The sequence below is a fragment of the Rhincodon typus genome, chromosome 6, assembly GCF_021869965.1.
Source record: "Rhincodon typus isolate 14 chromosome 6, sRhiTyp1.1, whole genome shotgun sequence".
Taxonomy (NCBI): Eukaryota; Metazoa; Chordata; class Chondrichthyes; order Orectolobiformes; family Rhincodontidae; genus Rhincodon; species Rhincodon typus.
The window spans coordinates 64,500,189-64,513,729 of record NC_063337.1 but is presented as its reverse complement, the minus strand read 5'-3'; the positions used below and the strand labels follow the sequence as shown (position 1 = coordinate 64,513,729).

The 13,541-nt window shown below is 43.1% G+C and overlaps 1 protein-coding gene across 8 annotated transcripts in view; it reads left to right on the top strand.

Moving 5' to 3' along the window:
- cfap410 (cilia and flagella associated protein 410) overlaps window positions 1-6,831 on the top strand; it is a 57,218-nt gene extending 50,387 nt beyond the window's left edge. For 7 of the 8 annotated variants that reach the window (XM_048597689.1, XM_048597686.1, XM_048597693.1 and 4 more), the window contains 3 exons: window positions 175-349; window positions 2,490-2,589; window positions 6,319-6,831. In XM_048597689.1, coding sequence (XP_048453646.1) covers window positions 175-349; window positions 2,490-2,589; window positions 6,319-6,453 — 410 coding nt within the window. In that variant the 3' untranslated portion in view covers window positions 6,454-6,831. Of the gene's footprint in view, window positions 1-174; window positions 350-2,489; window positions 2,590-3,203; window positions 3,319-6,318 lie in introns of all 8 variants that reach the window. The other variant, XM_048597687.1, reaches the window with a different exon arrangement.
- Window positions 6,832-13,541: the final 6,710 nt, after the last annotated feature.

Genomic DNA, 13,541 nt, shown 5'->3' with positions numbered 1-13,541 from the left:
GTCATACAAATGTAGGGTGGCTGAGGATCAGAGGGAACTGAAAAGCTTATCCAATTTAAGTCAGTAGGTCTGAGTTAGGCAGAGGTGCTGGAAAGGAACGCAGTCCCAGTGTCCTGCAATTAATGCAAGTTATCAAATTGCTCTTGCTGAAATGTTCTCGTTGATCTGTTGCAGTTGTGACTGAGGAGGAGGTGGCTCAGGCTTTAGAGGATGGAGAAGAGATGGCTGCCATGCACAACAAAGAGCCCATGGAGCCAATAAGGAATTGCTCGAGGAGAGAAGTCAGCACCTCTGAACCAAGCACGCAAATGGAAAGTGATGTCTTGAGTTTCAGAATGGAAGAGACAAAGTGAGGAAAGGGCAGTATCAACTTTCTGTTTGAATTTAATCAGCAGGGTTAATTCACAATTTCCCCGTCACACACAAGTAGATTATTTTTAGAGCTGAATGTTTAACAGTGAGCGGGACTGAATGGCTACTAAGTAACCTAACTGAAAAATTCCTTGCCAGCTCTTAGGTTTTATACAAGAGATTTCGTGTTCATTTCTAAACGAGATCTTGATGCTTATGAATGTTCTAATCTCCATTTGGAGATAACTGACCTCAAAAATTGCAGGGTGAATACAGTACTCTTAAATTCTACCTCCCTGTCACCCCATTTCTCCAGTGGAAATTCCTTATTGTGGGGACAATATGGTCTCTTTAAGGATTGTGCTGGATTTAACGGAGTGGTGGGGTAGTCAGCCCCAAATAAACTGACTGATAGAAAGTCTGCACCACAGCAATAAAACCATGAGAGTGGCAGTATAAACAGGCTGAGGGCCAGACTTTCTCCTCTCATTGATAGGAAGTCCTGCCGTTGTGAGCCATTGGCTGTAGCATGTCCAGCAGTGAAAAAATCTCACCAGTGGTGTTTGCTGGGACTGCAAGAAGGCCCGGGGAAGAAGGTCATGGTGGCAGGTGTAACGGTTAGTAGCCCAGTGGGCGAGTAACACAGCCCTCCTTTCTGGGGCACAGGTTAGTGCTGAGTTAAAAAGGGGGTGGCTTTACATGCCGCAAAGACCACCACCTGGACTGTAAGATCCAGCCCGTTGAATTCTACGGCACAAGAGGTCATTTAGCTAAACTTGCCTATACTGCCTCCATGAAAGGGAATTGGACTCACTCTTGCCCGTCACCTCTATCACTACTTCCGTTTTTAGGAATTGATCTAATTTTGTTTTGGAGGTCATTACTGAGTCTGCTGCCTCTAACCTTTCAGGTAGATTGTCCTATCTCGTAGTTTGAAAACACCTCAACCCTCTCGCAATGGCTTCTTGCCACTCCCTGGCCCAATGTTTAACCAATTATCTGAAATGGGTCATGTCTGGTTGCTGAGCCTTCTGTCTTATTCCCAAATAATGCCACATGGAATTCGAACAGTTAGGTGGTTGCTTTTGAAAGGCGCAAATGCAATTGGCTGAAGGGTCTTTATCTATATTGTAGATCACTATGACAGTGATGTTATGGGGCTGAATTGTGTGGTGAGGCCATTGATATTTTGGTGTTCAATTTCATACTGAATATTTAGAGCTGTTGCAATTGTCTCCTCATACACGAGAGAGCCTGAGGCACTTAATAGTCAACTCAGGACACCAAATAAAAGAATGAAAGTGGAGAGCAGAATTGATGGTTAAACCAAGTCCCATAGATAAAAGCCAGTCTCTAATTCCGTATTGCCCAGATGAAAACCTGATTTTGCAATGTTTATAACCTTGAAAGTGGAAGAAAGAATGAAAATGAAAATTTGGTAACATCAGAACCTGCTTGTAGGCAGTATTATTTTACCAATTACCTTTCAGAAGTATTCTGTAGAATATGTACACACTGTAGACTAGTTAGCTTAACATCTGTTATTGGAAAAAAACTTAAATGCACAGTACAAGCAAGCTGAGTCATTTTGGCTTCATGAAGGGAAGTTTATTGGCAATCTTTGAGGAGGTAAAAAGCACGATTGGTAAAGAGAAACTAGTATCTGTAATATATTTAGACTTCCAAAAGATATTCAGTAAGGTACCAAACATTAGGCTACTTTGTAAGGATCCATGGTGTTGGGGTAGTGTATTAGCATGGATAGAGAACTGGATAATTAACTGTCAGGGAATTGGGATAGAATGGTATTTTCAGGATGACAACCTGTAAATAGTGCCAGAGGGATGGGCTGATTCCTGTCACTGATTCCAGTTAAGCCTACAGTTAGATATGATTAAAGACTTTTGAATGGCCAGTGAGTTTGAGAGTCATTCATACAGGAGACCTATCCAAAGTGTGTGTATGTCAGCCATGGAGGTGCCCACTGAGTGACATATTTTATGGACAATAATGGCAAAGCCGAACTCCTCAAAGAAATACAGCGTGGAACCACTTATGGTTGTAGTTCAGACAGATCAGGCCACAGAAATGTATGATTTCAGGGTCACATTTACTAATCAAACTGGCTTTCCGTCTAGTAAAATCCGTGAAGAACTTGGAATGAAGCCGCTGGGAAGAGATAAATTTTCCTCCTCTGTTGGAGTGAAGGACCTAAGTACCTGCAATGGCATGCAAAGGGTGAGTGAAGTATCTATTATGTACCATTTGACAGGGATATGATGCTAATGGCCTCCTATTCTATCTCTGAAACAGCTGCCGATTAGTCCCATTGCTCTGTAAAATTTTTGCTGTTCAAGTTCCTTTTTGTGAGTCATTATTGACTTCTATTACTGAAACAAGCCACTTTCAGACAGCACACTTCTAGATCACAATCATTCACTCCTTCATGCAGGGTCATTTCTGGCTCTTGTTACTTGAATCGGAGCTCCCCTGGTGACCTAATTTGCCACAATGGTTTGTCCTCAGATTCTTGGAAATCCTTCATGATTTTGAAAACTTGTTGCAAGGAGAACAACGCTGTGTTTCTCCAATCTCTCCAAAGCACTGAGCTGGGAAAATTCTTCTGCACCCTTTTAAAGGCTGTGACATCTTTCCTTAAGTGTGGTACTCCGACTTGACACAATAATGAAAACAAAGTACTGGAGAGACTGGGCAGGTGTGTCAGCACGAGTGAGGCGCGAAACGGAGTTAATGTTTCAAGCCTGATACAATTCTTCAGCTGTATACATCAGCTTAGGCCTATCTCAAGGGTCCTTAATGCCTTTATAACTGCCTCTTCCTTGAACTGGCAGGTTCATCTGTCCATTCATAGTTCTGTTGGCTCCTGCATGCTTTCATTTACACTGCCTGTTCGTACGCTTCCTACAGAGGAAACCATTTCGTACTCTTTGGAATTAACGTGATCTGGTAAGTGTTTGTCTATTTCGCCAGCATTACAACACTCCCTCACTATTCTCCTCATTAGCTCAGTTGACTGGATGGTTGTTTTGCAATGCAGAGTGACACAAATGCATTTATCAGATTCACTTGCCGCACTGGCTGAGGTTACCATGAAGGTCCTGCCTACTCAACCTTGTCCGTCGCCTAAAGTGTGGTGATCCTTTGGTTAAACTCAGTACCACTCATCTCTCTGATGAGAGACTTGCACGATGGCGACTTCGCCTTACATTTGTTTTACTGCACTTCCCAGCTTCATGTCACCTGCAAACTTTCAGTATTTGCCCTGTCACCTGAAGTCCAAATCAAACATGACTCCAAAAGCCCACAGCACTGAGCACTTGGGAGGACCTGAATCTAGATTTCCTTCTTGTCTGAAAAATAAAGGTTCACCATTACTCTACTTTCTCACTCTTTCATTACGTGCTGTGACTGCCGTGATAGTCCCGTGGACTTCAGCTTTACCAGCAATCCAGGAGAAGTTAGCTTCTTTATTAAATGTCTTTAGAAAGTGACTGCACTCCCCTCAGCAACTGTATCCACTCCATCAACTAATCTATCTAATTTAATCAGATGTAATTTATCTTTAACAAGTTCATCATTTTCTACCTTGCATTTCTCCACACAAGTAAATTGATTTTAAGTTGTAATGTCTCTTAAAGTCCCTCTCTTGCTCCCCAATGCTGGACTGATCGGTCCCTGATGTTGGGGCAACTGGCCTGTAGATCCCAAACCCCTGCCCCATGGATCCTTGATGTTGGACTAATTAGCTTATCATTGCCAATTTTGAATCTTTTTGAACAAAGGTATAGCACTTGCAATCCCTAGTCCTAATGCACCATTTTCAAATTCAAGGAGAGTTGGAAGATTTTGTCCAAAACTCCTACTATATTCTGTCAGTAACCACAAATGGCAGCTGGATGACTTTTCTACTTTGAACATAGAACATAGAACAGTACAGGCCCTTTGGCCCACGATGTTGTGCTGACCTACTATCCTACTAAGATCGATCTACCCTACATTTTACTATCCTTAATTTGCCTATCCAAGAGTCGCTTAAAAGTCTCCAAAGTATCTGACTCTACTACCACTGCCGGCAGTGCATTCCACACGCCCACCACTCTGTGTGAAGAACCTATCTCTGACATCTCCCCTATACCTCAAGTCACCTCTCATCCTTCTTCGCTCCAATGAGAAAAGCCCTAGCTCGCTTAACCCTTCCTCATAAGACCTGCCCTTCAGTCCAGACAGCATCCTGTAAATCTCCTCTGCACCCTCTCTAAAGCTTCCACATCTTTCCTCTAATGAGGTGACCAGAACTGAACACAATATTCCAAGTGAGGTCTAACCAGAGTTTTATAGAGCTGCAGCATAATCTCACAGCTCTTGAACTCAATTCCCCTGCCAACACACCATACGCCTTCTTTACAACCCTATCAATTTGGACGTGGACCCCAAGATCCCTCTGTTCCTCTACACTGCCAAGAATCCTGCCATTAACCCTCTATTCTGCATTCAAATTTGACCTTCCGAAATGAATCACTTCACACTTTTCTGGGTTGAATTCCATCTGCCACTTCTTTGCCCAGCTCTGCATCCTGTCAATGTCGCATTGCAACCTACAACAGCCCTCCACACTGTCCACAACTCCACCAACCTTCGTGTCATCGGCAAACTTACTAACCCACCCTTCCACTTCCTCATCCAAATCATTTATAAAGATCACAAAGAGCAGAGGTCCCAGAACAGATCCCTGCGGAACACCACTGGTCACCGAGCTCCAGGCTGTATACTTCCCAGCTACTACCATCCTCTGTCTTCTATTGGACAGCCAGTTTTCCTGATTCCCATGCCTCCTTACTTTCTGAATGAGCCATTTGAGTGCTTTGAAACCTTCAAGTATCCAATTTCTCAACTGCCTCCTACAAACTCTTTGAACAATAAGCCACAGTCAGTTGTACGTAGCTAGAAAAAAATGCTTTTGATTTAAAAAACAATAGAACAAGTTTAGAGAGACCATGTTTGGGAGCCAAGGGAAAAAAAATCAAATTGAAATGCACACAATATGATGTGTGTTAGTTTGAGTAGAGGGAGAGTGTGTTGCGGTGTTGACTGTCATACATGTATTTTTTTCTGTTTGTTGAAACTAGTCTCTTAGAAATTGTAGTACATTTGAATCTCTTAAAGTCATACAGCATAGAAGGTGACCCATCAGCCCACCATGTTTATGCCGACCAACAAACACCAAATTACGCTATAATCCCACTTGGACCATAGCCTACTATGCACTGGCATTTTTAAGTACTCATCTAGATGCTTCTTGAATGTGGAAGAGTCTTGCCTCCGCTAACCTCTCAGGCACTACCCTCTGGATGAAATCGTTTTTCCTCAGATCTCTTCTAAACCACTCACTCTCACATTAAGCCTATGCCCTTAGATGTGTCAGCCATGGGGAAGAAATTCTCATGATACTTTGTCTATGTCTGTCATAACTTTGTGTATCTTGATCATATCCTCCTTTAGCCCCCGTGCTGCAAGAAAAACAGTCTCCAGTGCAATCATGTCCTGCTAATAGTGTGGTGACCAGAACTGCAGATAGTATTCCATATGTCACCTAACCAAAGTTATATAGTTGTAACAAGACGTCCTTGCTCCTATATTGTACATCCTAGCTAATGAAGCAAAGCATCCCATGTGCCTTCTTCACCACCCCATCACCTGACACCTCCTGGAATATGTGGACTTGTTCACCGAGGTCCCTTTGTTCCTCAGTACTCTTAAGGACATACCGTAAATTGTATATATCCTTCCCTTATTAGACCTCCCAAAATGCATCACCTCATACTTAAAAGGATGAAATTCCATCTGCTATTCTTCTGCCCAATTTACCAGCTGATCAGAATCAAACTGTAGACTGACACTATCCTCTTCACTATCAATAACCCCACTAACGTATTTTTCTCTTTCCAGCACACTTCCAACGTGCTGAGTGCTGTTCTTTTGCTCTTGAAAGAGCTCGATGGAGACGGACTGGAGATTGTATACAGAACGACAGAGCAGAAACTCCAAATGTTGCACAGGAAAGAAACTGAACAGGACCAATGAGCTACAACCGACGAGGCTCACAGACAGTGCAAGTTGATTTTGACTCATGGGAGCTGTTTCAAAATTCAAGGAAATGCCAGAGAAAATTAAAACTAGGACTTGTAGACATGAGGTGAAGCAACTTCACTGAAGTGATAACATCATAGGCCTAGACAGTATCTATCACATGATTTACCACTGTCTTCCCTAAGAGGAACAGCTTATTGTGACCAGTAGCTGCATAGGTACATCCATCCTTGTAATCACTGTTCCTGGTTTAACAGAAGAGTTCAAATTCACCAGTTATCCTCAAGTTAATGCAGATCTGACTGGAGAGGCCAGTTGTGTTACTGTATGAAAAGGTAGTAGCACAATAAAAGGGAACATTTGCAAGGAAAACGAATCTCATACTTCCTCTCTACAAGTTTAAGGATTTAATATTGCTTGTCAGAATTTCTTTGTCCTCTTATCCTTGCAATCTTTTGCCACAAGTACTGATCTGAATAAAAATCTAATATGAAAATACTTCCTACCATCAGCGCGTCAGCGTGCAGAGTGTGGATCTTGACAAGTGCAGTACCAAAATTTCTGTGCATCCAATCAGTCACTATCTGAAGACTCCTGACATTTTATTATAGACAGTTCCATTGAGCCAGTGTTATTCCTTCTGGTTGAACAGCCATCACCACTGTTCAGCTTTTGCATGGACAAACATGACCATGGAACTAAACAAGCAACTGTCAGTGTTGCTGGAGGAGGGACTGGAGGAAAAACTACAAACAAATTCAGATCCCAGAGTACTAAAACACATGAATTTATTTATTTAGACCACAGGTTTTATGAATTTGCTGGGCTTTTCTGTCTCTAGTTTGCTATCTGAACCAAGATAAGAATCCAGTAGCCTCATTATTCCCAAATATATTATAACATCCTCCTAAAGACTCCTGCCTGTAGTGTGTGTAACTAACTAACTATTTCAGAACACTTGTGATTTTGATATCACAGCGATAAACTGGTGAATAATTGAGTAGTGCACGTAGCTTTACAATGTAAAAACCAATTATTCTACACTTGCAGTTCTCAAGTTTCATGTTTGATTCTAGGTGGAAATGTATTTCAGAGCTCAATTTTTTGAGATGCTTAATTTACTGGATTTTATCTTTGACAGGGAGGGGAAGATTATAGGTGTACTTGGTAGTGGCATCACACTAAACATGGAAATGTTGGAGGATATTTGCTAAATGCAAATGTGGTGGAAGGTACAGATGAGGAGAATCCTCTTATGGTTATGGAAGGGAGGGAAAGGGGTGACAGCAGAGGGTGAGAAATGGGTTGGACAGTCAGCTACTATAGAGGGAGTGGCAGGCAGGTGGAGGAGTTGTATCCTTCATCCCTAATAGAAGATTAACATTGCAGAAGCATTGCTGTTGAAAGTTGCATTATGTGGTCAGAGTCGATGGTAACAGAAGAACTGGGATAAGTGGAATGGAGCCCTCCCATGACATTAGAGTGTAAGGTAGTGTAGTTGAGGGAATGATGGAAGTCCGCAGGTTTGTAATGAACTTTAGCTCTATTTAGAAATAGAGACAGAGCAGTCGAGATTGAAGAGTCAGGCCCTGTCAAGCCAGGAAGAGTGTGGATGTGGGATGCAAAGGTTAAGGGCAGAAAGCAATATACCCAATTAGAATTAGGGTAAGGTCCCCCGAGTAGGAATGCTCCTACAAACGCTCCATGCTGTATCAAAAGGGACACTCTATTTTGAAAGAAGTGGAATCGAGGAGAGATGGTTCAGAGAGAAAGGACAAGTCGAGCTAGGTGCAGAAGGATAGGGTGGATGGGGACTGCTTAGACATGGTTTTGAGGAAGTAACCACAGAGAATCTGTTTCTGAAGAAGGGTCCCGACCCGAAATGTCAACTTTCCTGCTCCTCTGATGTTGCCTGGCCTGCTGTGTTCTTCCAGCTCCATACTGTCTTATCTCAGCCTCCATCTTCTGCAGTTCCTGCTAACTCAGAGAGTCTTCAGACTATCCCAATGAGATTTAAGGGGTAGGGAGAATAAACAGGCATGGTACAGAGAGTGTTAGGGACAGGAAATCAAAAATGTTTAAAATAATGGAGAGCATCAGAAGAATCACAAAAGCAGGTAAAATGTGTTCAACCTTTATAAATGTCTGGGTAGGCCACATTTTAAATCTGGCTGAAAGATGAGAGGATGATTGTGAGGTTTACAGGAAATTCACAGGAATATTCAAGGTCTGAGGGGATTTAACTGCAACGTTAAGGATGCAAAAGCTAAAATTGTTCTGTGGACAAAGGAGTTTGAGAGGCAGTCTGATAGAGAGTGGTTTAAATGCCAAGATATTTGGGAACGCCATTCAAAATTTTTTTAAAAAACAATGCAATAATCCACAATCTCTTTGAATGAATCTTGTTCTATACATGGATTCCACTTTGAATCTGTTCCTGAAATTTAATTCCAATGAAAAAGAGGGTACACATGATGTAATGAGACAGGCTAGGCCAGCATTTATTCTGCATCCCTAACATTTAAATGTTAACCACATTGCTGTGGGTCTGGAGACACAATGAGACCAGACCAGGTAAGGATGGCAGTTTACTTCCATTAAAGGACATAAGCTATTTCCATTAGTTGCGGATTCTAGAAGTAGGGTGCATATTCTGAGAATTAGGCCCAGGCTGTTCGAGAGATGCCAGGAAACACTTCTACACATAAAGGGTTGTAGACCTCCCATAAATGGCAGTGGATGCTGGATCAGTTGTTAATTTTAAATCTGAGATAGGTAAGATTTTCTTAGGCAAGTGTTTTAAGGGATATAGGCCAAAGGCAAGTGGATGGAGTTAGGGCATAGATCAACCAGGATCTCATTGATGGTAGAACAGGTTTGATGGACTGAATAGCCTACTCCCCATTCCTAAATCAATATCTGGTTAATAAGGTTAGATCACATGGGATCCAGAAAGAGCTAGCCAGTTGGATGCAAAATTAGCTTGAGGGTAGGAATTAAGTCTTGTCCTAGACACCATCATCACCATCCCTGGAAATGCCCTGTCTCACCAGCAGGATAGCCCCAGCAGAGGTGGCTGCACAATGGTGTACAGTCGGGAGGGAGTCCTCAACATTGACTCCGGACCTCATGAAGTCTGATTGCTTCAAGTTAAACATGGGGAGGGAAACCTCCTGCTAATTACCACGTTCTGTCCTCCCTCAGCTGATGAATCGGAGGATGGCAAGGTCACAAAATTTACCCTGACAGGGGGATTTCAATGTTGACTGCCAAGAGTGGCTTGGCAACAGTACTACTGCTTGAGCTGGTTAGGTTTTAAAGGACATAGCTGCTAGACTGGGTCTGGAGCTAGATCCTATACATCTAGTAACTCAAGACTGGGCAACCATGGGGCACTGTGGGCCATCAACTGCAGCACAATCTGTAACCTCATTGCACGGCATATCCCTCACTCAACCATTACATCAACCCAGGTGATCAACCCTGGTTCAATGGAGACTGTAGGGACGGCATGCCAGGAGCAGAACCAGGCATACTTGAAAATGAGGTGTCAACCCCGTGAAGCTACCAGAGAGGACTAGTTGCATGTCAAACAGCATAGGCAGCAAGGGATAGACAAAGCTAAGCGAGCCCTCAATCAACAGATCAGATCTAAGTTTTGCAGTCCTGCCATATCCAGACATAAATGGTGGTCGACAACTAAACAACTCACTGAAGGAAGATGCTCCACAAGTATCCCCATCTTCAATGATGGAAGAGCCAAGCACATCAGTGCAAAAGATAAGGCTGAGGCTTTTGCAGCAATCTTCAGCCAGAAGTGCTGTGTGGATGATCTATCTTGGTTTCCTCCAGTGGTCCCCAGCATTACAGATACCAGCCTTCAGCCAATTTGATTTATTCCATATGATATTAAGAAATGGTTGGCAAAACTGAATACTGCAAAGGCCACGTGTGCCGACTACATTCTGGCAATAGTACTAAGGCTTGTCCTCCAGAACTTGCTGCTCCCCCAAGCCAAGCTGGTCCAATATAGTTGCAACACTGGCATCTACCCGACAATGTGGAAAATTGCCCAGGTATGTTTTGTACATAAAAAGCAGGACAAATCCAACCTGGCCAATTACTACCCCATCAGTCTACTCTCAATCATCAGTAAAGTAATGGAATGTGTCATCAACGGTTCTATCAAGCAGCACCTGCTCACTACGCCCAGTTTGGGTTTCACCTGGATCACTCAGCTCCGGACCTCATTCCAGCTTTGGTTCGAACATGTACAAAAGAACCGAATTCCAGAGGCAAGGTGAGAGAGACAGCCCTTGACATCAAGGCTACTTCAACAGAGTGTGGCATCAAGGAGCCCTGGCAAAACTGGAATCAATGGGAATCCAGGGGCAAACTCTCCAGTGGTTGCAGTCATACTAACGCATAGGAAGACGGCCGTGGTTGTTGGAGGTCAGTCATCTCAGCTCCAGGATATCTCTGCAGGAGTTCCTCAGGGTATTGTCCCAGGCCCAACCATCTACAGCTGCTTCATCAATGACCTTCCCTCCAACATAAGGCTAGAAGTGGGGATGTGTGCAAATATTGGCAAAATGTTCAGCACCATTCACAACTCCTCAGATATCCAGGCTTGGGCTAACAAGTGGCAAGTAAGATTTGCACCACATGTCATAGGGTGGTTTTCGAGCAACAACCGCCTACCCTTCCTGGACATAAACAACGGGGATCTCCAGACTAGCATATATAGAAAGACCACACATACGGACCAAATACTCAATTACTCTAGCAAACACCCCAACACCCACAAATGGAGCTGCATCAGGACACTACTTAAATGAGCCACAACCCAGAACTATGCAAAGCAGAATGGGAGCACTTACATGGAGTCTTCAAAAGAAATGGAAACCTGAAAAGCACAATCCGCTGTTACCTCCGAAAGAGACACAACAAGACCAGAAGGACTTTTCAGAGATGACCACAAGACTACTCAGACCCCTAGGTATCAGAGTAGCCCACAAACCGACAACCACCCTACGACAGCTACTGATGAACGTAAAGGTTTCCATACCCAAAACCAGCAAAACTGGGGTAATATACAAAATAGCATGCAAGGACTGTGAGAAACACTATATAGACCAAACTGGAAGAAAATTGATTATACGGATACATGAACACCAAGTAGCCACCAAGAAACGTGATCAATTCTCACTTGTCTCACTGCACATGGACAACAAGGGACACAAATTCGACTGGGACAACACATCGATATCGCACAAGCCAAACACAGACACACTAGGGAATTCCTGAAGACCTGGTATACACATTGAATTAGATCCTGTGTACAAACAACCGAGAAACAAAACATGAAGGAATACCAACCACTCCAGCAAACAGAGGCATATAAGTAACAAATGGGACAGAACACTGACGCTTCATCGCAAGCACACTGATGATGTTACCTAGCAGGGTGACAAAGTATTTGCAACCAACTCCACCGGCTCAGGTGAGCATATCTACAACCTCATCCACAACCCGAGCTAAAAATCTTCTCGAAAGCTTGTGACAAGTAACTCACCTCCTGACTCTCGAAAGCCTGTCCAACACCTTCAAGGCCCAAGTCAGGAATGTGATGGAATACTCCCCACTTGCCTGGATAAGTGCAACTCCAACAACAAATTTTGTGTCAGTCTTCACAGTGGAAGACACAAATAACATGACAATAATTGATGGCAAGTAAGGACCTAGAAATTATCATTATCACTAAAGAGGTACTGTTGGGCAAGGTAATGGAGCTAAAGCTAGACAAGTCTGGTCCTGATGGAGTACATCCCAGGGCACTGAAAGAGATGGCAGGGGAAAAAGCAGACGTGCTCATGGCAATTATACCAAAATTCAGTGAACTCTGGGGCAGTTCCGACAGATGGAAAACAGCAAATGCGACACCACTATTTAAGAAAGGAGGTAGACAAGAGGTGGAAAACTATAGGCCCATTAGCTTAACTTCCATAGTGGGGAAAATGCTTGAATCTATAATCAAGGAAGAAATAACAAGAAATCTGCATAGAAATTGTCCCATCGTGCACGCACAAGATGGGTTCATGAAAGGCAGGTCATGTTTAAGAAATTTACTGGAATTCTTTGGGGACATTATGGGTGCGGTGGACGAAGGTGGATGTGGTGTATCTGGATTTCGAGAAGGCGCTGCACAAAAGATAAAGATGCATGGCGTTACAGATAATGTATTAGCCTGGATAGAAAATTGGTTAACTAACAAAAAGCAAAGAGAGGGGATAAATGGTTGTTTTTCTAGTTGGCAATCAGTGGCTAGTGGCGTGCCTCATGGATCAGTGTGTTTGACTCTCAACTGCCCAGTGAAAAGTCCTTGCAAGCCACTCTATCGTATCATTTGCTGCAAAGTCTCAACAACTTTATGGACTACTAGGCACTGGAAAGACAACTGCAGAAACAGCTCTGTTGACACTGCAAAGTCCTTACTAACATCTAGGCAGCAGTACCAAAATCAAGACAAGCCAAGCAACAGACTGATGTAGTCATGCTTTATGAATCATACTTCTTACTTGAGAAAGGATGTACTGGCATTTGGAGGGGGTGCAGACGAGATTCACTAGGTTGATTCTGGAGTTGAGAGAGTTGATTCATGAGGAGAGACTGAGTAGACTGGGATTATATTCATTGGAATTTACAAGAATGAAGGGGGAATCTTATAGAAACGTAAAATTATAGAGGGAATAGACAAGATAGAAGCAGGGAGGTTGTTTCCACTGGCAAGTGAAACTAGAACAAGAGGGCGTAACCTCAAAATTAATGGGAGCAGATTTAGGACTGAAGTGAGGAGCAACTTCCTCACCCAAAGCATGGTGAATCTGTAGAATTCCCTGGCCAGTGAAGTAGTTGAGGCTTCATCATTGAATGTTTTTAAAGCTAGGATAGACATTTTTTTTTTGAACAGTAAAAGAATTAAGGGTTATGGTGAAAGGGTGGGTAAGTGAAACTGAGACCACGAAAAAAATCAGCCATGATCATATTTAATGGCAGTGCGGGCTCAAAGGGCCAGATGGCCT